General features: G+C 38.8%; 1 protein-coding gene across 1 annotated transcript in view; it reads left to right on the forward strand.

Moving 5' to 3' along the window:
* The window catches only part of LOC112854555 (phospholipid-transporting ATPase FetA-like), a 100,749-nt gene that overhangs the window by 47,520 nt on the left and 27,947 nt on the right, over window positions 1–25,282 (forward strand). Inside the window, exons 6-14 of the mRNA XM_086683463.1 lie at window positions 210–308; window positions 2,140–2,201; window positions 7,688–7,760; window positions 8,130–8,200; window positions 9,258–9,340; window positions 10,115–10,273; window positions 12,703–12,791; window positions 19,863–20,059; window positions 23,488–23,696. Of these exons, the coding sequence (XP_086539589.1) occupies window positions 210–308; window positions 2,140–2,201; window positions 7,688–7,760; window positions 8,130–8,200; window positions 9,258–9,340; window positions 10,115–10,273; window positions 12,703–12,791; window positions 19,863–20,059; window positions 23,488–23,696 (1,042 nt within the window). The remainder of the gene's footprint in view (window positions 1–209; window positions 309–2,139; window positions 2,202–7,687; window positions 7,761–8,129; window positions 8,201–9,257; window positions 9,341–10,114; window positions 10,274–12,702; window positions 12,792–19,862; window positions 20,060–23,487; window positions 23,697–25,282) is intronic.

Genomic DNA, 25,282 nt, shown 5'->3' on the forward strand with positions numbered 1-25,282 from the left:
ATCCTCTTCTTTCATCCTTTCTTGGGAGTTGTTTATTTATATTTACTCCTATATTATATTACTTATATTTCCACAACAGTGAAAAACAACTATGATAGTTGAAATCATTATGAACCTGTGGAGGTGAAAGTGGTGGGGGTGGTGCTGAGGTGAAATACATTGTCCTTTAAGCTTTCTAACCTAAGTTTCTCCCTCCTTCCCTCTCACAGTTGATTCCCCAGATCTCCTCCTTGGCATGGTACACAACTGTGATCCCCCTGATGGTGGTGTTGTCCATAACAGCAGTGAAGGATGCCATCGATGACATGGTGAAGTGGCTTCCTGGGCCTCTAGTGTTTCACTGACCTAGTCTGGCTGGAGGGTCAAAAGGGACTTCCCAGAACTACCTAGTGCTAGGAAGAAGCACTGAATTAAAAGAGATGTTTCCTTTCCTTGCTTCCTTAACCATCCCAGAAGAAAATGTAATTCCCTTAGCCTCAAGATTGATAGTCTATGCATGGCCAGAAAGGGGCAGTGCAAGGCCTTTCTCTGTCTTCCAGTGCCACCATTTAGCCCCTTTTCGGGGCTTCCTTCCATTTCCTTTTTAATAACCCCCCTCTTCCTTCACTTTGCTTTCTCTGAGTTTGCTCTCATCTTTCTTCCTCCATTCCTCCTTCTCCAAGTTTTATATTCCTCTTCCCTTCCTCCCTGTCCACTCCTCCCTCATTGCCCTGTTCTTGTTTTTCTTCTCCCCTTTCCACATTCCCCTTCTCCTCTCTAGCTCTCCCTATTTCCCTTTCCAGTTTTCACTTCTGTCGGGGATGCTCAGCTAGGAACTCTCTGGTTTTAGAGCACTTCACAACATAAACAGAGGCCAACTCCTTTCCTGGCCTTGGAGGGAAAAACTGGCTTCCAACGAGTGCTGCTTGGCATCCTCTTTGCTCCTTACAACATCAAATAGTCAGCATACCGCCCCAGTACCAGGTCTGCTAGTGGGATGTAGAAAGTCAGACCTGTTGACCTGCCTCCATCTTCCCTCAGAGAGTCCTTCTGATTTTGCCAGAATGGATTTTTAAATTTTTTTTTAACATTTATTCATTTTTTGAGAGACAGAGAGAGAGCACAAGCAGGGGAGGGGCAGAGAGAGGGGGAGACACAGAATCCGAAGCAGGCTCCAGGCTCTGAGCTGTCAGCACAGAGCCCAATGTGGGGCTTGAACTCAGGAAACGCGAGATCATGACCTGAGCCAAAGTCGAACGCTCTGCTGACTGAGCCACCCAGGTGCCCCACCAGAATAGATTTTTAGACCAAACTTTGCAAGCAGGATGTTTCTTTAGACTTTTAACTCTGCAACTCTTTTAAACCCAGAATTAGCCATGTAGTGGTTGAAATTTTAGTCACAATTCAGATGTGCAAAAAATGTAACTTTATTTCTCTATAACTGAACTCAGTATAATTCACAACTACCATCCTGCCATCCCGAACCTTTTTAATTGAGAGCTGAAAGCTAGATTTGCCAATTCAGGATAACCCAGTTACTTCTGGGTTAGAATTCAGTTTCTTTAAGATAAGCATTCTGACAAATTCAAGATTCTCTCTGCCCTTTTCATAGTCCTGCCGTTTTCCCAGGGAGTAATCTCAATTGGAAGTAGAAGATTCATGTGAGCATCAGTACATGCTCTGTATTGGTCCCTCTTCTATTTGGTCTTTGAATAGAAGATCTTTGTTGCTCTTTCCTTATTGCATCTACTGTAGAAGCTTCTATATGTTGACTATGGTGGGGGAAAGTTTGAGAATTCTTAACTTTCCCTGCTCCTACCAAGGTGTGTGAGACTCTAGTCCTGTCCATCATTTTTCATTCTCTCCTCTGTGACTTTTGACTAAATTGTTTGTTCTCATTCCCCCAGGCTTTGGCTTTTGATATTTAAAACCAAGATTTTGTCTCTTTCTTCTCCCTTGGTTCTTTTTCTGACCTTCTTCCCATCTTCTCTGAGACAATCAGCCTCTTACCCTGGTTTTAATGGTAGAAAGGCTTTGGGAGGTAAAGAAAAATTATAAATAAGAAGTACATTGGGTAATATTTCAAAATATTAACTATTAATCTTCTACATGCAATTTACTCTTTTCCCATTTCCTGAACATTTTCTTGTGTAATTTTAGAAAAGGCACCAAAATGACAATCACGTCAACAACCGTTCTGTAATGGTGGTGATGAATGGCAGGTAAGTTGTAGAGAAATCAGTTTAGGTAGGACCAGCTCTGGCTTAAGGTTGTCCTTGCTAAAGCTTGATGTGCTGAGTGCTTTGGAAAGGTAATTCAGGACAGTGAAAAGAACCTAGGGTTGAACATAAGAATTTGTTTCTAGAGCTAGTATACCCTGAATTTGCCATGTGACCTCAGACCTCTCTCGGCCTCGTATTTCCTATCTATAAAGTGAAGATAATATTCTCTACCTTAGAGGATTGTGGCAAAAATGAAAATGAAATAATATATATTAAGGCCATTAACAATTTATGGCATATAAATGATTATTATTAGTGCAGTGGTGAACATGGAGATAGAAATCTGTTTTTAGAACATCAGTAGATTCTGACATGCCTTATTGGCCATTCTACTAAATAGTCTTTGATCAGGTCATCTTGTGTTAATAATCTAAAGAAAGTATTGGTTTTGACCCCATCACTATGGTGTTTGGTCATAGCTATCTAAAGTGTTGTCAATAGGTAAATGTTTATATTTGATGATATCCTACAAAATTTGAGCAATTTACCTTTGGCAGGAAAGCATCGAGGCAGACATAATTCCTATATAAAGCAAAATATGAAGACTATCATAAGAGACACAAGAAGTTATAGGAATTAATAAAAAATGAATGATCATAGCTAGTTAAAGAAATCAAGGAAGACTTTCTGGAGGAGGTAACGTCTATGCTAGGTCTTAAGGGATGGGGAAGAATTCAACCAATAGAGGTTGTATAAAAGAAAAAATGACAAGTGTGCGCAGTAGCATGACTGCAAATTAGTACAAACTTGAAGGAATTCAAAATTGAAGTCCAGTCTTTTTCACAGTGGCCCTACAGAATACCCAGGAGCTATGGTTTTAATCATATAATTCTATTATGTGAAGTTTTTGGGCATTTAATTCTGTTATTTATTGAGGCTGCTAATTCTTACTCATGGTGGATTATTTCCTCAAGTGTTTTGGTCTGTTGAAGCCTCTCATAAGATACCACCAAAAAATACAATTATGATTAAAAAGAAAATTTAAGGGGCACCTGGGTGGCTCAGTCCGTTAAGCATCTGACTCTTGATACTGGCTCAGGTCGTGGTCTCTCGGTCCTGAGATTGAGTCCTGCTTCAGGCTGAGCATGTTGCATGCTCTCTTTTTCTCTCTCAAAATAAATAAGTAAACATTAAAATAACAATAAAAAGAAAAAAGAAAATTTTAAAGAGAGGAAGAAAGTAAATAGAAATAAAAAGAAAAGACAAAACTGAGTGTATTAGAAATTTGCTAGGCTAGGGAGTTACTGACCAAATGGATTTCATCAAATGAACTCCCCAAGTAGTTTGAGCACTTGGGTTTCGAAAGACTATTGGAAAAGAATTTTCCATAGAGTGTTTTTAGGATGGGAGGTCACAAGCAGGGCCTTGTTAGACTTTTTCACTCAGTGAAGCTGGTTATTGAAACAGTCTGTATTTCAGAAAGTGGCTTGTCTTTTCTAGAAGACATGGTTTTCAGTAGAGCTGCTATTGAAAAAGTTGGTTTTGCAAGTTGTGATTTCTGTCATTTTCATTTCTCAATAACTTTGGCTACAAGCACATTGTTGGTAAAATTTTCTTTATGAGAATTCTAAATGTCCTGGGTTGAGGTTGTACCATTTCTGAGGGGTTTTGTGTTTGCTTCTGCCAAGTAACTCAAGGATATCACCTGCTGAAACCTAATCTTGAGGAATTGTAAATTTGGATCCCACACCTCACAATGTTACAGATTCTTAGGGGAGAGTCCTCTATTCTCTGACCCCCAACCTTCTAGAGTAAGATAGACAAACTTTCTTGCCAGTGGGTTGATTTTTTTTAGACCCCCTTTTACCTAATGTTGTTGTCCTTTCAGAGCTTTATGAGGGGTCCTTAGTTCCAACTCACTGCCTCTCAAGATCCTAAGGCTTCATGCCCTATCCCTCTAGTGGACTAAATTAAAACTAATTGCTAATCATTAAGATTGACAATCCCTTCGCTCACTCAGAGCAAGAACTTCAGAACATGCTGACCTTTTAATTTTTTTCCTGGCTCTACTTTGTGGTAAACATAGCCTTGCTTTGGGAAAGAATGTTCACTTTATTATATCTACCATTTATGAGTGTTTGTAGTAGGAAAAGTACCAGTATGTTACAGAGCTTCAGGAGGTACCATTCACATAAAACAGAATATAATGTGAATGATCTCTTCTGGAATCAAAACACTGCCTTCTCTAGCTCTCTGATCTATTTTTTGGTTTGTTTGTTTGTTTGTTTGTTTGTTTGTTTGTTTGTTTTGAGAGAGAGAGAGAGAGCATGAGCAGGGGAGGGTGTGGGGAGAGAAAGAGAGAATATCCCAAGCAGGCTCCGTGCTGTCAGCACAGAGCCTGATGCAAGGGGCTCAATCTTAGGAACTGTGAGATCATGACCTAACCCAAAATCAAGAGTCAGATGCTTAACCAACTGAGCCACCTAGGTGCCCCTCTGATCATATTTTCTAAACCAGAAGTTAGAATGCAATGCCTGGAAATTAAAAATGTGCTTATGGCGCAACAGTACTGAATATTTTAAATCAGAAAGGAATATCTTCCCCTCTTCTAAATCTGGGACACATGATTGTTATAATGTTCAGGAACAAATTGGTAATAGTTTGACAGCTCCTTGTATCATAAAATAGAAGCTTTTAATTCTTCAGGAGAAGCCAGAATGTTGTAGCCCTTCTTGCCATGTTTTACTGGTGAAAATGACGGCTGACAGAGTGCAAAGTAAAACAAAGTAAAGCAAAATACAACAGATATTCAGATGTCTTTCTCCAACTCTTGTAGCTATTCCCCTTCAGTACTATATAGCAGGTTTGAAAATTAGTAACAAAATAAGTAAACATATTATATTTTATCTGCATAAAGATGACACTTGAAACCAAGGGAAGTGGGTGCCTAGGTGGCTCATTCAGTTAAGCATCTGACTTTGGCTCAGGTCATGATCTTGCAGCTCATGAGGTCAAGCCCCATGTTGGACTTGTGCTGACAGCTCAGAGCCTGGAGCTTGCTTCGAATTCTGGGTCTTTCTCTCTCTCTGCCCCTCCCCCACTCATGCTGTCTGTCTGTCTGCCTCAAAAATAAATAGAAACATTTTTTAAAGTAATTTTAAGGGCGTCTGGGTGGTTCAGTTGGACACTTAACCAACTTCAGCTCAGGTCATGATCTCATGGCTTGTGAGTTTGGACTCCACGTCAGGCTCTGTCCTGACAGCTCAGAGCCCAGAGCCTCCTTCAAGATTCTGTGTCTCCTTCTCTCTCTCTGCCCCTCCCCAACTCGTGCTCTGTCTCTGTCTCTTAAAAATGAATAAAAAATGTAAAAAATGTATTTTTTTAATTTAAAAAAAAACAGAGAAGGAGATACAAGGATATATAAATAATGGTTTTACAACAAGGACTTACATTTATAACATACAGAGAAAATTTAATTTGGAATAAGATTTAAAGAAATATAACCCAGAGGGAGTGCCTGGGTGGCTCAGTCTGTTAAGCATCAGACCCTGATTTCAGCTCATTATCTCAAAGTTCATGAGATGGAGCCCCGAGACAGGCTCTGTGCTGATAGCGCAGAATCTGCTCAGGATTCTCTCTCTCTCTCTCTCTGCCCCAACCCTGCTCGTGCTCACACTTGCGTGTTCTCTCTCTCTTTCAAAATAAATATTTTTTAAAAAAGAAATATAACTCAGGAAGTGGAAGAAGATTATCTAACTGAATTTATATTAAAAGACTTTTTTTTTTAAATAAAAGAAATTTGGCCCTTTCCAAAGAAGTTATCTTTTTTTTTTTTTAATTTTTTTTTCAACGTTTTTATTTATTTTTGGGACAGAGAGAGACAGAGCATGAACGGGGGAGGGGCAGAGAGAGAGGGAGACACAGAATCGGAAACAGGCTCCAGGCTCCAGCCCGACGCGGGGCTCGAACTCACGGACTGCGAGATCGTGACCTGGCTGAAGTCAGACGCTTAACCGACTGCGCCACCCAGGCGCCCCTCAAAGAAGTTATCTTCCCAGTAAAGGTGTCCTGGGAAAACCCGTGCTCTGGCAAAGTGGTGATGTGTGTCATGCCCGCAGATAACAAGGCTTCATTCAAAGGTGAAACATACAATGGCGTTCAGGTGTGCCTTCTCTTTGCCAGCTCTTTGGGTGCTTGGCATAACAGAATTGTTACAAAAAGGTAGCTCATATTTCCAAAATTCTTATGGTACTGTGTATATCTTGCTTTGTTCTTTATCAGAAAGGAAGGATTTATGGGCTGTATGCAATTGGGGAAATTGAGGTACAAAAAACAGAAGGGGAAAGAGCCAGTAGTATTATAGAATCTGCTCCTACTGCCAGCTGCCTTTTGTGGAAGTGAGGATTTGAGGGGTCAAAAGTAATCCAATTTTAACATAAGTAAATAATATTGGTACAACCATATATGATAGGATATACATTTTATCTATCAAAAAGAATGAGCCATATCTTCTATAAGTTCTCTGCAAGATATGTTATTACATGAAACATGCAAAGTGCAGCAAATTCTGTATTTAGTGTATAACTTAAAAAAAATTTTTTTTAATGTTTATTTATTTTTGAGAGAGAGAGACAGAGCATGAGTTGGGGAGGGGCAGAGAGAACCGGAGACACAGAATCCAAAGCAGGCTCCAGACTCTGAGCTGTCAGCCTGATCTGAGGCTGGAACTCCCAAACTGTGAGATCATGACCTGGGCAGAAGTGGTACCCTTAACCAACTGAGCCACCCAGGCACCCCTCTAGTATATAACTTGTATTTATTTTTTTCTTAATTTTTTAATGTTTATTTATTATTATTGAGAGACAGAGAGACACAGAGTGTGAGCAGGGGAGGGGTAGAGAGAGGGGGAGAACAGAATCTGAAGTAGGCTCCGGGCTCTGAGCTGTCAGCACAGAGCCCAACGCAGGGCTTGAACTCACAAACTGAGAGATCATGACCTGAGCCGAAGTCAGTCGCCTAACCAGTTGAGCCACCTAGATGCCCCTCTAGTGTATAACTTTTAAATGTATATGTTGTATCATTTGGATTGATATTTTCTAGAAACAAATACAAAAATTTGCATTTGCTACCTTGAGAAGCAAAACTAAAATCTGGGGAGAGAGAATTTTTCTTTTTACATGCTTATTTATTATTTGAACTATTTTTTTTTTTTACCATATGCATGTATTACTTTTAGTTAAAGAATAATTAGGGGTGTATATGACTACATATGCATTTTAAAGAGTTTTAGAAAATCCTTATAACCTGAAGTCAAGAGAAATGGGCCCCCTTCTTGATTATAGCAAGGATGCATCACAAACCACTTTGGTTCTTCTATAAGCCTTGACTTCATCTCCACTTTTTTCTTTTTATTTCTTTTCTTGATTGTCAAAGGAGGGCTATGGGGAAATTCTCAGAACAGGCATTCAAGGCACATTTTCTTACAGGATAAAGGAGGACAAATGGATGAATATTCAAGTGGGAGATATAATAAAACTAAGAAATAATCAGCCTGTCACGGTGAGTACCTCTGTGCATGGTGGTTTCTTCTTTTTGACTTGAGTGGGTACAGAGGAACCCTCTCAGCACTTCTGCTGCCACTGCTTTTGATGACCTCTGTCTGCTTCACTGTGCATCTGGAGATGAACGGCTCCTGTACGAAGTTTGTTTTTGTCTGCCTCCCACCATAGCTACAGATAAAGAATGACTAGCTTTAGGAGAGGGTGAGTGTGGTAGCAGCAGTGGATCCTAGACAAAGAGTGTAAACCAAATATCTGTAAAATTCTTAGGATGAATATCTGTTTCTGGGGTAATTGCTTTTTTTGCCACTGTAATATTAAAAGTCTGCCTTCCTGCTTTCCTTATCTTCTCTGACTTTTCTGACCATAGGCTGATATACTATTACTCTCTAGCAGTGAGCCTTACAGTCTGACGTATATAGAAACAGCAGAACTTGATGGGTAAGTGTTCTTTCCTGATGGTCATTTTAAGACCATTGAGCCAGCTTAGAGAATTTCTCACTGAGGGAGAGAATGATGCAGGGAATGAATTTTATTCTCAGATGGAAGTGCCAAAGATACTAGATATATCCAGATAAGAGAAAATAGGAGGCCAGATCCTTGGGATTTCAAGTCTAAAACTGAGCTCTTAGCAGCAACAATCTCGCATCCCCTGGGTGCAGAATAAACTCTGTATTCTCCATCTCTAAACTGGAGACACTCTCACTGTATTCAGTAATGCTGAGTAGCAGGAAAGAGGTAAACAGAACTGTAAAATTTCTGAATAGAGTTCCAAGGTTTCCAGTGGAGGTTTGGGGGGTGGGGAGGATGAGTATGGAGGTAATTATTTACTGATAAAATACCACATTCTGTAAAGGATTTAAATTACAAATTCATTACCGTGCAAAAGCTAAGGTCTTAGGAGGATAGAGGCCATCTTCAGGAGCTTGTCCTGTGGAGTTTTGTATCAGTGGCATTCTTACAACTATTCCTCTTGGTGCCCAAGCTTTCTGAAATGTGGCTTCCATTTTTGTTTCTGTCTCTATGCATTCCTGTATCAGCAAATGGTTAATTGGGATTCCTTCATGGGTCCTATAAATATTTATGAGGTGAGGAGTATGTTTACTTGGAAGTATGTGCAAGTTTCTTAAAAGGACCTGCTCCTTATTCTTGAAGGGAGCAGGTGCCACCTTCAGGTTGTTTTGTGATGTCTCTTCAGTTTCATGTAGAGCACCTGACCAGCAAGATTTCCTGGATTGGTTAAAATATTACTGGTGTATTGCAGGGAATGAGAGCAGAGAGATAGGGGAGTGAGTGGGCTAACGCTCAGCTTCCTTGTGAAGCCATCTACCTCAGTACTGTCCTAGAGAGAGAACAGTGGGGGTCACTCTTAGAGCTCAGACCTATAGCCCAAGCTCTATTGGCAATATCTATTTCCTGCAATCCGAAGAAGAAGAAGACTTAGGCTGCTGGTGTATGTATGGCTTGTGCTCTGGTGACTATGTGTCCTTTGCTATAGTGAAACCAACCTGAAAGTGAAGCAGGCCATCCCAGTCACCAGTGATTTGGAAGATAACCTGGAGCTGCTTTCTGCCTTTGATGGTGAGTTAGGAAGTACACTCACCCACCCACATTTTATCCATAGAGGACTGGTTAAATAAAGTATGGCACATCCATACATTGAATTCTACATAACTTAGTAAGAACAATATGCAAGTTGGTATTTAGTCACATGGAAAAAATATCCACAACATGTTAACAAGTGAAAGAAAACGATTATAGTAGGCTGCATAGTATATATAACATAAGCTTATTTTTGGAAACATGTATGTTTATGAGTACATGTATAGAAAAAGTTGGAAGGATGTACTTCAAAAGATTAACAGCACTTATCTCTAGGCAATTTTACCTTCTCCTGTCTGCTTTTAGTATTGTATATGTATTTAGTATTGTATATGTATACGTCCTTTGTAAAAAGGACATATTCTATTTTAGTAATCAAGAAAAGGCCAAATTATTTCATTTTGAGAAAAATGCTAGATTTGCTTTAAGTTAAGTAGTTTTTTAATTTCTTCAGATTCAGAGCTCATATTACCTGGTAGTACTGATGGTGATAAGTTATCATGTGGGTTTTTCTCTCTCTGAATGACCCATGTCACATACAGAATTACTATTCTTTGATGCCCAGAAACCTTTGTCCGCCTTTCTAAAGGGAGCTGGTAATCAATGGGCAGCAGTTAAGAGAGGATAGGAAAAAGATGTATGTATTTTGAAAGAGGGATGTTCTTTCCTCTTGTTTGTTAAGCCTCTTTCTGTCCTGTTAGGAAAGGCCTGAGATTACAGAGCCAGGACTCTTTCTCCTTCATTTTTCTTCAGGAAAAGTGACGTGTGAGTCTCCCAATAACAAGTTGGACAAATTCACAGGAATACTGACTTATAAAGGAAAAGACTTCACCCTGGACCATGACAAGCTGCTACTCCGAGGCTGCATCATCAGGAATACAGATTGGTGCTATGGCTTGGTGATTTATACTGGTATGTCTCCTTAGAGTCACAGCAGACTTCCATTCATGACCAATTTGTGCTTATTCAGTTTCTAAGTTGTAGATATGGGACTCAGAGATATATCAGAACACTATGGCTTTGAGACAGATAGAAAGGGAGGGAGGTAGATGGATGGATGAAAGAGTTAAGAAAAAAAACTTTTTTCTTAGGAAAAAAAAATTTTTTTTTTCCCCAAGCAATGAGCTGCCAATGTTATTAGCTCTGCCTTTGTTAAAGGAAGTCTTTATGTTACAAGACCACAGGACATTTATAAGTCTTTCTGATCATATCTGGACACAAGAGAAGGTATACACATAGAAAGAGTGTACATGGAATTAACATGTAAAAGGGGAACATGTGAAAGGAGAGAGTATATATATGGATTACTCCCAGGAGAGAATACACACGGTGTTCATTATGGAGAAGAATATGAAATAAAATGTGAGGGATTCATGGCAGAGAAAAAGCAGTGTGGATCATTAGAATTGACCCCTCTTGTTTTTATAAAATTTTTTAATGTTTTTATTTATTTTTGAGAGAGAGAGACAGACAGAGTGAGTGGGGGAGGGACAGAGAGAGAGAGAGACACAGAATCTGAAGGAGGCCCCAGGCTCTGAGCTGTCAAAACAGAGCCCAAGCGGGGCTCAGACTAACGAGCTATAAGATCATGGCTTGGGCCGAAGTCAGACGTTCAACCGACTGAGCCACCAAAGCACCCCAAGAATTGGCCCCTCTTGAGATGTCATTTAGAACTATAATCCCTTATGCTTAGTGAGGGATTTTCTTGGGTTATTCTTGGTGGTTCAGGAAAATGGAGGAAGAAGCTTCTGTGCTACCTACCCTGTGCACTTGGTAACAATGGAAATTGATGACAACAACCATAGTAAGCAGATAGGGAACACTGAAGATAGCATCAAGGAAGATTTACCACAGTGAATACTATTCAACTCAGAGCTCTCCTTCTAGAGAATTCACTCCTAGACATGAGGATCCTATATGCCTCACTTCTGTGGAAAATAATTGGAACCAAGCCATAGAAAGAAGCCTAAGAGTCCAGGGAGGCCTTAGTAGAACTTTTTTTCATTGGTTCTTGAGCTATAATGGTGGCTTCTAGGCTGACTAGACTCAAACCCCAAAGATTTGAAGTACACTTATTTTCTTCACTGTACTTCAGCAGCTACCCCCCCTATACATTGCCATTTATAAAAAGCTCATTTTTCAGCAAAAGGTTTTTTCCCTAAAGTAATAGCAGTGAGGTTGCCAACCAGCACAAATTTAGTTAAGGTTTCCCTCTGACTCTTGGTTTACATGGTAGCAAAAAATCTTTTGGGGCTTTGGGAAACTCAGAGCAGAAGAGAACTGATAACCACTTAAGAGCATCTTGAGGTATTCAGTGCAGAATTTAGTTGCTCTTCCCGCTACATGATACCCAGGTTCAACCGTGATCTCCACATCCTCCTTGAAACTTGTGGTAAGGTCATTCTTTCTAAGGACCCTTGGAAGATTCTGCCCCATGTAGCTGCCTGGCTCTGAGCCAAACTTCTCATCCCTTCAAGCCCTTCAAGAAATGCTTGAGAGGAAAGAATGGCATAGCTTATGCCCTGCATTCTCAGTGTTTGCCTACATTATCAGGGAAGTTCTAGTTCCCCCATGTGTAAACATTAATGAAATTCCTTCATTAGAATACATGTAAAAATAACAATCAGATGGTAAAGGCCAGAGAAATTGCTACTTATACTTTCTTCTAAACTGCTTATTTTTTGGTCAGTAATATTCACTAAAAGCTCTTTACTTCTGTTTACTATCTGCCCTGTCATGAGGAAATACAATCTCTGTCTCTCAGCCCCAGAAAAGCCCCGGCTTCCATCTCAGAAGTCACTGCCATTGCCTTTTCCATTCTTCCTTTCCCAAGTAGAAACTTGAAATAGAGCCTGGCCCAACAGTAGTTTTTCTCAAAAGAAGGTAGAGATCTCTTTATCAGAAAATCTCTTTTCTAAGCTAAATAAACCAGATGATGATGAGAATGAAGCTTGTGGCTCCTAGTGTTGAATTACTATATTGTACACCTGAAACTAATATAACACTGTATGTTAACTGGAATTAAAATAAAAACTTAAAAAGGAAGAAGCTTGTGGCTCCTATTCTGACTTAACTCATCTATAAAAAACTAGACTCTCTGAGGTACCAAAAAAAGAGGAATCAGGATTGGTGCACTTTGCAGAAATAGTTGTGATTATCCTTAGAAACAAAATGTTTATTTTTTGAGTTATTGGCACCAAGTATGAGCCTCTCTCCAGGGCTTTATCCCCTGGCTTTGGCAAGAGGTTTGATTAGGTAGTCATAAAGGTATATTTCAATCCAATTTCAATCCTCTGAGTGTATTCAGTGATTCTAAGAGCTGGTCTTCCTGTTTCACTTAGGACCAGACACCAAATTAATGCAGAACTGTGGAAAGTCTACCTTTAAACGGACGCACATGGACCATCTCTTGAATGTCCTTGTGGTCTGGGTAAGTTGAAGACATTTTTCAACTTCTTTACAAGTAGACATGTTTTTCTTCCTTCCATAGCAGCAGCTGGCATTTCCAACTTGGAATTTAGTTGTTTGAAAGACTCAAACAGTTTTAGTATGCCATTTACTAATGTCAGAAGCAAAAAAGAATAGAGCCAATTGACAAGGGAGTCTGTTCTCTAGTTTATACCTGTTAGAGAGAATGATCACACTTTGTTTAAGATTTGATGCTTTGATTAATAGTACTGGAACAGATCAAGAACCCTCCTTTAGAAATTGACACAATTATTTTCCCATAACCTATTTTACTCATGGATGCTATAATAAAACTTTACTTGAACTAATAGAACATCTTACTTAAACTGATGATTTTCAAACTGTTTCCTTAGAGGAGTCTGCTGCAGGGGGAATTGAGATCAAGTGAGTTTTGTTCTGGCTCCCTCATTCTGATATTCTCACTTCAAAAAGAACAGCTTCACATTTGTCTGTTCTGTAAGATACCAGTTGAAAAATAAAGATCCTGCTGCTGAGAAATGAAATTGGAAAAGCACTCGATAGATAATAATAGCTTTGATAACAGAAGTTTAAACTGAAGACTAATTTCCCTGCTATCCTATATAGGTTGTCCTTATTCTTGTTAGATATAGACATTGATTTCTTTACTTATACAATTTCTTTGCATGACTGAGCAATTTCAGTGCTGCCTGTACTTAATTCTATGACTTTTTATTTTTACTCTATTGCTTAGACTCTTGAAATTCAAAAATGCCTTTTGTTTCTGTGTATTTCTCACTAATATCTGAATTATAAACTGCCTCTTCTCCATTATTTATTATGGGAAATACTGCAGTTCTTTTCCTAAATCCTTTGGATTTAGTAAATGGGGTTTTAGAAAATTAGGAAAGTTCATTCAGCTTTGAGACCAGAAGCTAGTATCCACTATCTTTCTTTCTACTACTAACTGCATAGCTTTTAGTAGTAGAAATAAAGTGACATTTCCTGGTTTCTTAATGAGGAAGACAGTCACATTTGAAAATTCAGGAAGGTGACATGGGCAAATATGCCGCTGACTGTATTAGGAACATCTATCATTAGGCACTAAGTTAGGTCATTTAGCCTGGGCTTGTTTTCAAAACAAGATGTCTCCCATATGCCTAGGAAGTTTCACCTACTTGTTTACCTCTCTGAAGGTCAGTCATAATAGTTGACATCTGTTAGAGTGATTTTAACTTTTTAGAATATTCATTATTCACTTAACTGTAGCCTCACTACATCCATGACAATAAGCAAGTCCATTTGACAAATATGCAAATTGAGACACAGTAAAGATAAATATCATAAATAAAATCCTACAGAAAAATAACAGCAAAGACAGGTTTATGACTCATTAAGTCATCAACTTGTAGTTATTGAAAATCTATCATGTGCGCAGTATGTGCCAGATGTTGTGAGAATCACAAGGATGTATAAGATCTGGGTGCAGCCCTCAAGTGTATAAAGGGGGCAGTGCATCAATATGTGTCAGATGTTTTACATATGTAATTTTATTTAATCATCTCATCTATCCATCTAGGCATAACTTTTCAAAATCAATGCTCTTTCTGCTATACTTGCTGCCTCCCTGGGAAGGCAAAATGAAAACACATGAGAAGTCCTGCTTAACAAGGCAGATTGACCACATACCAAAAAATTATAAAATTAAAAATAAAATCTCCAAATTATGGGAAGAGCCCAAATGTCCATTGACTGATGAATAAAGAAAATGTGGTAGATAGAGATATAGAGATAGAGATAGAGATAGAGATAGAGATAGAGATAGAGATAGAGATAGATAGAATGGAATATTACTTAGCGATCAAAAAGAATGAAGTCTTGCTATTTGCAACAATATGGATGAAACTAGAGCATATTATGCTAAGTGAAATAAGTCAGTCAGAGAAAGACAATTATCTTATAGTTTCATTCATATGTGGAATTTAAGAAATGCAATAGATGAACATAGGGGAAAGGAAGGAAAAATAAGATAAAACAGGGAGGTAAACCATAAAAGACTCTTAAATACAGAGAACAAACTGAGGGCTGCTGAAGGAGAGGTGGGTAGGAGATGGGCTAAATGGGTGATGGGCATTGAGGACGGCACTTGTTGGAATGAGCACTGGGTGCTCATATGGAAGTGATAAATCACTGGGTTCTACTTCTGAAACCAAGACTACACTTTATGTTAACTAACTTGAAATTAAATTTTAAAAAATAATAAATTACAAAAAAAGAAAATCCCACAAGCTTCTAGTGAGGAATAAAAGATCATATACCAGGATCAAAAACCAGAATAGCATTGGCCTCCTCAGCAGCAACAGCAGAAGGTAAATATTAATGCCTTCAAATGTGTGTCAGAAAATTGTTTGCAGCCTATAATTCTAAATCTAGTAAAACTGTTAATAAAATTCAAGTATAAAGAAATATCCATATGTATAAAGGTTCAAAAAATGTATTCATCCTGTATAATCTCTTAGGAAGCTCCTATTGTGTATACTCAAGCAAACCAAGAAAGTAAACTAAGAAAGAAGATAAGGAAGCCAGGAAACATGGAAGCGGGTGAAAAGAAGTCCTAGGATGATAGTTGAATAGCAGGCTTAGAGAACCCCCGTGCAGATTAGAGAAGGACCATAGAGGTATCTGCAGTGGGGGGTCTCCAGAGAGAAAATGTAGTTCTCTGCTTAGGTTCTCACAAGATAGAGGCAACAGAGGGTCAGTGTAAATGCTGGGGCAGCTGAGCTGGTAGAGTAGCTGCTATAAATGCCTATATTTGAATGCTCATTCATGCAATCTTTCCTTCAGAAAGTGTGAAATGTTGTCTGAGGTACTGTATTCACTTTTGGGCATCAAGTTTAAGAGCATTGAGAAGCTTCTTGAAATGACTATAAAGAAGTACAAACAGGAAATAAATGTGTAACAGCCCTGGCAGAGGATGAACCATCAGTAGACCCAAGATGTTGATGAGTTTTTAGAAGGCAGAAAGCGGATCGATTATATACTTTTTAATGTTTATTTATTTATTTTGAGAGAGTGAGCAGGGGAGGGGCAGAGAGAGAGGGAAACACAGAATCCCAAGCAGGCTATGTGCTGACAGCACAGAGCCCCATGTGGAGCTGAAACTCAAAGAGTGTGAGATCATGGCCTGAGCCAAAACCAACAGTCAGACGTTTAACCAACTGAGCCACCCAGGTGCCCCTAGATTATATTGATAGACAAACCAGGGTAGTGAAAGCTTCAGTGCAAATGCATTCTTCCTGGTAGAGCTCAATCATAGCTCCAAGCTAACATTAGCAGGTATGAAAAGTAGGGGTGGTATATGGAATAATGGTCAAGATAATTAATTTAAAAACTGTCCATAAAACAACATGGGCAATAATTGGCCCCTATACCATCCTGACACCTGTATAGCATACATATAGTAATAACAAGTGTATTTGCCTTCCAGTCTCAGAAGGGAACTGCTTTCTAAAGAAATGTAAAAATTATCTCAGAAGGCTAGGGCTTGTTTTTTTTTTTTAATTTTTTAATGTTTTATTTATTTTTGAGACAGGGAGAGAGCATGAACAGGGGAGGGTCAGAGAGAGGGAGACACGGAATCTGAAACAGGCTCCAGGCTCTGAGCTGTCAGCACAGAGCCCGACGTGGGGCTCGAACTCACGGAGTGTGAGATCATGACCTGAGCCGAAGTCGACCACTTAACCAACTGAGCCACCCAGGCGCCCCAAGGCTAAGGCTTCTGATGTGGGTCTCATCACTTCAGAGTAAAACCCACTTTATTTCAATTTTAAGGGATTCAAATGTGCTTTCATGTTCCTTGTGTACCTGAGGGTGAGGCCCATCAAATAACACATACTACCTACCTACATAGAACTTGTGCTTCCATGTTCCCATTCAGGAGAGTGTCCTACTGGGGAAACAAAATAAACCAAAGGAAACAAAACCAACCTATAATGATCAAACTACTCTTCTCCTCATATTTTTAAGTGTACTAGAGGGAAAACAGGAACACACAAGAGGAGGAAGAGGGTGAACAAGTAAAATAACTGACCCTGGAATAGACATTATAATTCAGGGAAGAGAAAAGAAAAGAACTTTTGAAAAATTCTTATTACTATTCTTAGAAGAAGAAATTGCAGGGGTGCCTGGGTGGCCCTGGGTTAAGCAGCCGACTCCAGCTCAGGTCATGATCTCACGGTTTGTGAGTTTGAGCCCCGCGTCAGGCTCTGTGCTGACAGCTCAGAGAGCCTGGAGCTGGCTTTGGATTCTATGTCTCCTTCTCTTTCTCTCTGCCCCTCCCCTGTGCGTGCTCTCGCTCTCTCTCTCTCTCTCTCTTTCAAAAATAAACAATAAAAAAAATTATAAACAGTTTACAGATAAAATTATATAATGTGGGCAATTTGCTTAAAAGGGGAAGAGGAGTTTTAGGTGTAATAAGACTGGCCCTGAATTGATAGTTGTTGAAGCTGGGTGATGGGCACATGGGGGTTCATTATACTATTTATATAACTTAATAAGTGTTTGAAATTTTTCATAATAAAAAGCTTTTTAAAATCTTATTTTCTGAGAATGGTCTCAATTATACCTGCTCCTCCTGCCTTTTACATCCTTGTCTTCAAAGACTTGCCCATCAGTGACCTCACTTCAATAATGGAGTGATTGAAAGCTCGGGTTCTGGAACTGGTTCAAAACCTGTCTCTCTGGGCACCTGGCTGGCTCAGTTGGAGGAGCATGTAATTCTTGACCTTGGAGTCATGAGTTCAAGCCTCATGTTGGGTGTAGAAATTACTAAAAAAAGATAAATAAACTTGAACACAAAAAAACAAAAAACATGTCTCTCCTAGTTAGTAGCTAAGTGACTTTAGGCAAAATACTTTTCTACTCTTAATGTCAAATTCCTCATCTATTATTAAAACATTTATAAATATAAAATATTTAAATATTAAAATAAATAATATAGAGAGAGTACTGAGCACAACTCCTGGCACTTAATTAGTATTTAATGTATTTTAATAACTTTTAGCTCACTTCAAATCCCAAGGATGCCCAATGGATACAAAAATACATATTCAAAAGGGTACATGCACCCTGATGTCCATAGCATTATCAACAATAGCCCAACTGTGGAAAGACCCCAAATGTCCATCAGCTGATAAATGGATAAAAAAAGAAGTGATATAAGTAATGACCATTTTTCTATGCCATTTCAAAATTTATACTGCAGTTTTTCTTACTGCATTGCTTAGCACCTCTAGTACAATGTTGATACTATCAATTTTTTTTTCTGACTTGAATGGGATTACATTTAATGTTTTACCATAAAATATGAAGTTTGCCATAGAGTCTGGTAGCTCACTTTTATCAAGATATATTCCGGGGTGCCTGGGTGGCTCAGTCCGTTAAGCGTCCAATTTCAGCTCAGGTCACGCTCTCGCAGTCCGTGAGTTCGAGCCCCGCGTCGGGCTCTGGGCTGATGGCTCAGAGCCTGGAGCCTGCTTCCGATTCTGTGTCTCCCTATCTCTCTCTGCCCCTCCCCCATTCATGCTCTGTCTCTCTCTGTCTCAAAAATAAACTTTAAAAAAATAAAATAAAAATAAGGGGCGCCTGGGTGGCGCAGTCGGTTAAGCGTCCGACTTCAGCCAGGTCACGATCTCGCGGTCCGTGAGTTCGAGCCCCGTGTCGGGCTCTGGGCTGATGGCTCAGAGCCTGGAGCCTGTTTCCGATTCTGTGTCTCCCTCTCTCTCTGCCCCTCCCCCGTTCATGCTCTGTCTCTCTCTGTCCCAAAAATAAAAAAAATAAATAAATAAATAAAATAAAATAAAATAAAATAAAAATAAAATAAAAAAATAAAAAAAGATATATTCCTAACTTGCTTCACTATATACTAACTAATTTGGGTGTAAATTTTAAAAAATAAAAAATAAAGTTAAATTAAAAAAAGATATATTCCTAACTTACTAAGGGTATTTATAGATGTGGAATTTTTATTTGGTCATCTTTTGAGATGATCACTTTTATGCAACTTTAATCTGTTAATAGTACTGAATCTTATTCTTAGATTCTGTAAAGCTAATGTATCTTTATATTCCTGTGATAAACCTAATTAGACAAAAGATATTCATCTCTTCATATACTGCAGAATCTAATTTGCTACTAATTATTTAACATTTTTGCATCTTTGTTCATTAGTAAGACTACCTATAATTTTATTTTTGGTGTGCTATAATTGTATTTTAGAGCTAAAACTATGTATACTAGATTCGTAGAATGCGATGGAAACATTTTTTTAAGCACGTGTTCCTGAACAGTTTGTATAACATAAAAATTATTGAAAGTATAAAGAAGTTGTATAAAACTTGTTTAAAAAAAGATGTAGAATATATGTATATATAATATATATGTATATTATATATATATTCATATATAGTGGAATATTACTCCACAATCAAAAAGAATGAAATCTTGCCATTTGCAGCAATATGGATAGAGCCAAAGTGCATTATGCTAAATGAAATAAATCAGTCAGAGAAAGACAAAATACCATATGATTTCACTCACATGTGGAATTTAAGAAACAAAACAGATGTTGACATTTGTAGGGGGGGTGTGGAGATAGGGAAACAAACCATAAGAGACTCTAAATAATAGAGATCAGACTAAGGGTTGATGGAGGGAGGTGGGGGGGGGATGGGCTAGATGGGTGATGGGTATTAAGGAGGGCACTTGTTATGATGAGCACAGGGTGTTGTATGTAAGTGATGAATCACTGTGTTCTATTCCTGAAACCAATATTGCACTGCATGTTAACTAACTAGAATCTAAATAAAAATTTGAAAGGAAAAAAAGATTCCAAGGATGGCTCGTGCTGGGCTTTCTTTTCTGTCCTGTACTACTGCCTAGAGCTTGTGAACTACAGGATGCCCCTGCCCTCCAGGAAAAGAGAGAAGCTTTGTTGAGAGCTAAATGTCCAAAAGTAGACACGAAGCAGCACATGCCTTAGATAACATGTTAATTTAATTCTGTTTCTGATTTCCAGATTTTCCTGTTTTTAGGCAGCATGTGCTTTATCCTAGCAATTGGGCATGGCATTTGGGAAAACAAAAAAGGCTACTACTTCCAGAATTATCTGCCATGGGAAGAATATGTCCCTTCATCAGCTGTCTCTGCCATCCTCGTATTCTGGTCCTACTTCATTATTCTTAACACTATGGTGCCCATTTCCCTTTATGTCAGGTAAGCTTCTTTGACCACTTTGTGTCATAGGGGGAGGAGCTGACTTTATACATCCTGCTTAACTCCCCAACTAGAGTGTAAATGTTTGGGAAGCATAGACTGTATGCTCTTTAACTCTTTACTTTCCACAGTGCCAGTGTACAAAACACTCTGAGAAATGTCTAGAGATTGTATTAGTGGTTTCCATATCCAGAATACTGTACTAGATACTATGAGTTACACAAAGAGAAAACCATCCCTGCCCTCAAATAGCTTATAATGTAACTAAATAAGACATAGAAACACATGCAATAATTGAAAAAATGCACACAAATTTGGTGATGCTGAAGCATAAGTCAGGCAGCCTCTAGTTAATCAATGACATAGGTCCCAAACATACATTTGTAAATCAGTTAATCAGAACTCACATTTGTTTTCCCCCAGAAACAATGTGGCAAATGGTATTATAGATGTAATTATGACCTAAGTTCTGGGTTCTAAAAGTTGTAAAAGAAAAGAAGGATGTTTCCTTTGCCTTTTCATGGACAAAAATTTGAAATGGGTCAAATAAGCCTTTGAGCTCCTTTTTCTATTTTCATCATTCCCTTTCACATACACACATCCAAACACGTTTTTATATCCTTCTTTCCAGGTTTCCTAAACCCTGCACTGTGACATTCCAACCTGAAAAGCACCCTGCATGACTAAATTATCTTATTAATTTAATATTTATTGAGCACAGCACCTACTATGTGCCAAGCACTATACTAGGTGCTAGAAATAGAAACATAAATCATAAGACAGCTCTTTCTGTAGATAAGCTTACAACATAGCTGTGGAAACAGATACTTAAGTAATTATGGTACAATATGGAAAATGATGTAAGAGAAATATATAGGGAGTGCTATGGGAGACTGGAAAAGGAACAGGTTGGTTCTACCTGGAGAAGCTTGGGGGATTACAGAAAAAGTAATAATCAAACTGGTATTTGAGAGAAGAGTGGAATTCATCACGCAGAAAATAGCAAAACAATATTGCAAACAGAAAGATCAGCATGTGCAAAGGTTTGGTGTGGTCATAGAACAATGAGTAGCCTAGGCTAAAGTGTTGGATGATAGTTCAGTATCCTATCCAGGAGAGCCTTAAATGTCAGGCTAAGGATTTTGGATGTTTTTTTAATGTTTGTTTATTTACTTTTGAGAGAGAGGGAAAGCGAGTGCACAAGCATGGGAAGGGACAGAGAGACACACAGAATCTGAAGCAGGCTCCAGGCTCCAAGCTTCAAGCTGTCAAAGTAGAAAATGAACTACTGGGACCTCATCAAAATAAAAAGCTTCTGCACAGCAAAGCAAACAATCAGCAAAACTAAAAAGCAACCGACAGAATGGGAGACAATATTTGCAAATGACATATCAGATAAAGGGTTAGTATCTAAAATCTATAAAGAACTTCTCAAACTCAACATCCAAAAAACAAATCATCCAGTGAAGAAATGGGCAAAAGACATGAATAGACACTTCTCCAAAGAAGACATCCAGATGGCCAACCGACACATGAAAAAATGCTCCACATCACTCATCATCAGGGAAATATAAATCAAAAACACAATGAGACACCACCTTACACCTGTCAGAATGGCTAACATTAACAACTCAGGCAACAACAGATGTTGGCAAGGATGCGGAGAAAGAGGATCTCTTTTGCACTGCTGGTGGGAATGCAAGCTGGTGCAGCCACTCTGGAAAACAGTATGGAGGTTCCTCAAAAAACTAAAAATAGAACTACCCTACAGCGCAGCAATTGCACTACTAGGCCTTTATCCACAGGATACAGGTGTGCTGTTTCGAAGGGACACATGCACCCCCATGTTTATAGCAGCACTATCAACAATAGCCAAAGTATGGAAAGAGCCCAAATATCCATCGATAGATGAATGGATAAAGAAAATGTGGTATATATACACAATGGAGTATTACTCGGCAATCAAAAAGAAGGAATTCTTGCCACTTGCAACTACATGGAACTGGAGGGTATTATGCTAAGTGAAATTAGTCAGAGAAAGACAAAAATCCTATGCCTTCACTCATATGAGGACTTTAAGAGACCAAACAGATGAACATAAGGGGAGGGAAACAAAAATAATATAAAAACAGGAAGGGGGACAAAACAGAAGAGACTCAAATATGGAGAACAAACTGAAGGTTACTAGAGGGGTTGTGGGAGGGAGGATGGGCTAAATGGGTAAGAGGCACTAAGGAATCTACTCCTGAAATCATTGCTGCACTATATGCTAACTAATTTGGATGTAAATTTTAAAAAATAAAAAGTAAAATTAAAAAAATAAAAATAAAATGATATACAACCCCCCCCCAAAAAAGCTGTCAAAGTAGAGCCTGATGTGGGGCTCGAACTTATGAACTGTGGGATCATGACCTGAGCCAAAGTCAGACACTTAACTGACTGAGCCATGCAGGTGACTCCCAAGGAGTTTGGATTTTATCCTAAAGGCAGCAAAGATTTTTCTAAGGAAAGAAATGATATGATTAAATGTTTGGGTTTAGAGAAATAGCTATGTTGGTTGGTGTGGCAAAGGAAGGGAGGGATCAAGATTCAGTGCTTGAGGACCTGTAGAGTCAGTAATGTGGGCTAGAGCACTCCTGCCTCACCTGAAATTAAACAAACAAACAAACAAACATGTTGCTCAATGCAGTTGTCTTTTAGAAGTGACCAAAACTAACACACATTAAGCACAAATGGTGATAGGAAGGAGGCCCATTAAAAATCTTAACTATTTTAAAATGAAGATGCCTGTTAACCATAAAGAATCTATAATATGAATTATTTGGAACAGAAGAGGAATGTGATAAAGGCAATAGGGAAAATTCAGGTAAAGTGAAGAGGACACTATTAGCGGGAGAAGCTACCCCACAGGCAGATTGCCCCTGCCAGGAATTTTATCAGGTCAGCTTCTATGACCTGTTTCTGATTTTCACAGATCCTTCCCTTCTTCTGAAACAAGTTTCTGAGTGTTTAAGTTTCTCTTCCTTGCCAGTGGATTTACATGACAGCCACAGTAATCCTCTAATTAAGCCTAAACAGCCTTTTACTAGGTAGTTCATAATTCTACCAGGCCTTGCATTACTGCAAAAGTTCAAAACTTTTTATTTTTCCTGGATATGTTTTGGAAGAAGAAAAAATGAAAGGGGGTTATGCCTCAGCAAAATTAATGAAGTATATCTGGATCCAGATGGTAAAGCACTGAGTGAAAATGGTCGAGATCAGATTTACGTTGGGTTGGCTGGTGGGAATGTCCTTCAAAATCCATGGTAGGTTCCCAAGGAGGATATTCTGATTTTCAGATGCTGGCCCTGACCTGTTAAGAAGGAAACCAGGATTATGTATTTGATATGTTCTAACCCAGGACGCTTCTTTTCTTGCTTTCTCCATAGTGTTGAGATAATAAGATTGGGCAACAGTTGCTATATCAACTGGGATCGGAAGATGTTTTATGCACCAAAGAACTCACCAGCACAGGCTCGCACCACCACCCTTAATGAGGAGCTTGGCCAGGTCAAATACGTGTTCTCTGACAAAACAGGAACCCTGACTCAGAACATCATGGTTTTCAATAAGTGTTCTATTAATGGGATGTTCTATGGTATGCATGTCTTCCTGCTTTCCCTGAGTCCTGGGGAAATTCTACTTTGCAGATTGTTTTCAAGAATAATCTGCTTCTAATTCTATATACCTCTGAAATTCACATTTATCTCTTATTCTCACAACCTTCTTTACTCATTAAACAAAGATCACCTACTCCATTCAGTTGCTTACCAAAAAGCATTTATTTCACACCTTATAGAGGTAATCCATTGTGTTGGACATTGGAAATACCAAGATGTACAAGACTTAATCTCTGTCCTCCAGGAATTCCCAATGTCTTGAGAGGGTCAGTTCACTCTCATATTAAATCACACAGAGAAACCAGATATTGTTGAAGCTGCTAATCTCCTGATTCCCCCTCAGACCAATAAGCAGTCTTGAGAGAAGCCATCAAAGGATAGTCAAGTTGGTTGGGCAGGGTCCCCAATGCCCAATTCCTCATTCATTTCATGCCTTAAGCCTAAACTTATTTTTGTGACAGGGTTAAGTCCTCGGGTATGTGAACATTCATGCCCAATGCACTAACTAGCTGAGGAAGGCAATCACATCTAAAAAGGTAGAGCATTTCTACTCTGGGGTGATGAAAAAGCTTTGAAACTAGAGAGATGTGTAGTATACAACATTGTAAATGCACTACATGCCTCTGAATTGTACACTTTAAAATGGTTAATTGTATGTCCTATGCCTTTCACCTCAATTAAAAAATAATTAAAAATTTAAGATTAAAATTTAAGATTAAGATTTTTTTAAAAAGCTACTATTTCCTATTATCCCTGCCAAACAACTTTTCCTATGTATAAACTCTGAAAGCCTATTTTTAGATGAGTTGATTTGGGTAAAGATCTTAATTCTCTGTCTCATTATAAGATCTGATGATACACTGGGTAAGGTTGAAAGGGCCATGGGTGTTTCTTCTTCTTTTTTTTTTTCTAATTCTTTTTTAATGTTTATTTACTTTTGAGAGAGATAATGAGTGGGGGAGAGGCAGAGAGAGGGAGAGAGAGCGAGAATTGTAAGCAGGCCCCACCTTCTGAAGACCCCACAAACTATGTGGGGCTTGAACCCACAAACTATGAAGAGTCAGAGGCTTAACCGACTGAGCCACCCAGGTGTCCCAAAAGGACCATGGTTGTTTCTATGCTTGACATAAGACTGTCTTCCACTGCTATTTTGTTTATACTATCTGCTGGCCAAGAATCCTAAACATTCTTGCACTATTTTCATATTTCTTCTAGGTAACTTTTCTGACTGGAGGGCTTCATGAAATAGAAGGTCTTTCCCACATCCAGTGACTAACTTCCAGCCTTACCTCACACTTAAGGGAGAAGAGTTGGGGCCCAAGCAAATGACCTCTTACCATTAGCTTGGGGAGTGGAGCTTACTGGGACACTAGGGGCTGGGTGGCCTGAGGAGATTCAAGGAAGCTTGATGGGAAGTCTGGGATGATAGAATCAGAAGCAATAAGCTGTTAACCTTCCTTTAAATTACCATATGACCCCCTAAATCTATTCCTAGGTATATTCCCCTCAAAAGATGGAAAACAGGGATTCAAACAGATAGATATATGCTGGCATTCATTGCAGC

This window comes from Puma concolor, chromosome D4, assembly GCF_028749965.1.
Source record: "Puma concolor isolate L17-30 chromosome D4, mPumCon1.1.hap2, whole genome shotgun sequence".
In the NCBI taxonomy this organism is placed as follows: domain Eukaryota; kingdom Metazoa; phylum Chordata; class Mammalia; order Carnivora; family Felidae; genus Puma; species Puma concolor.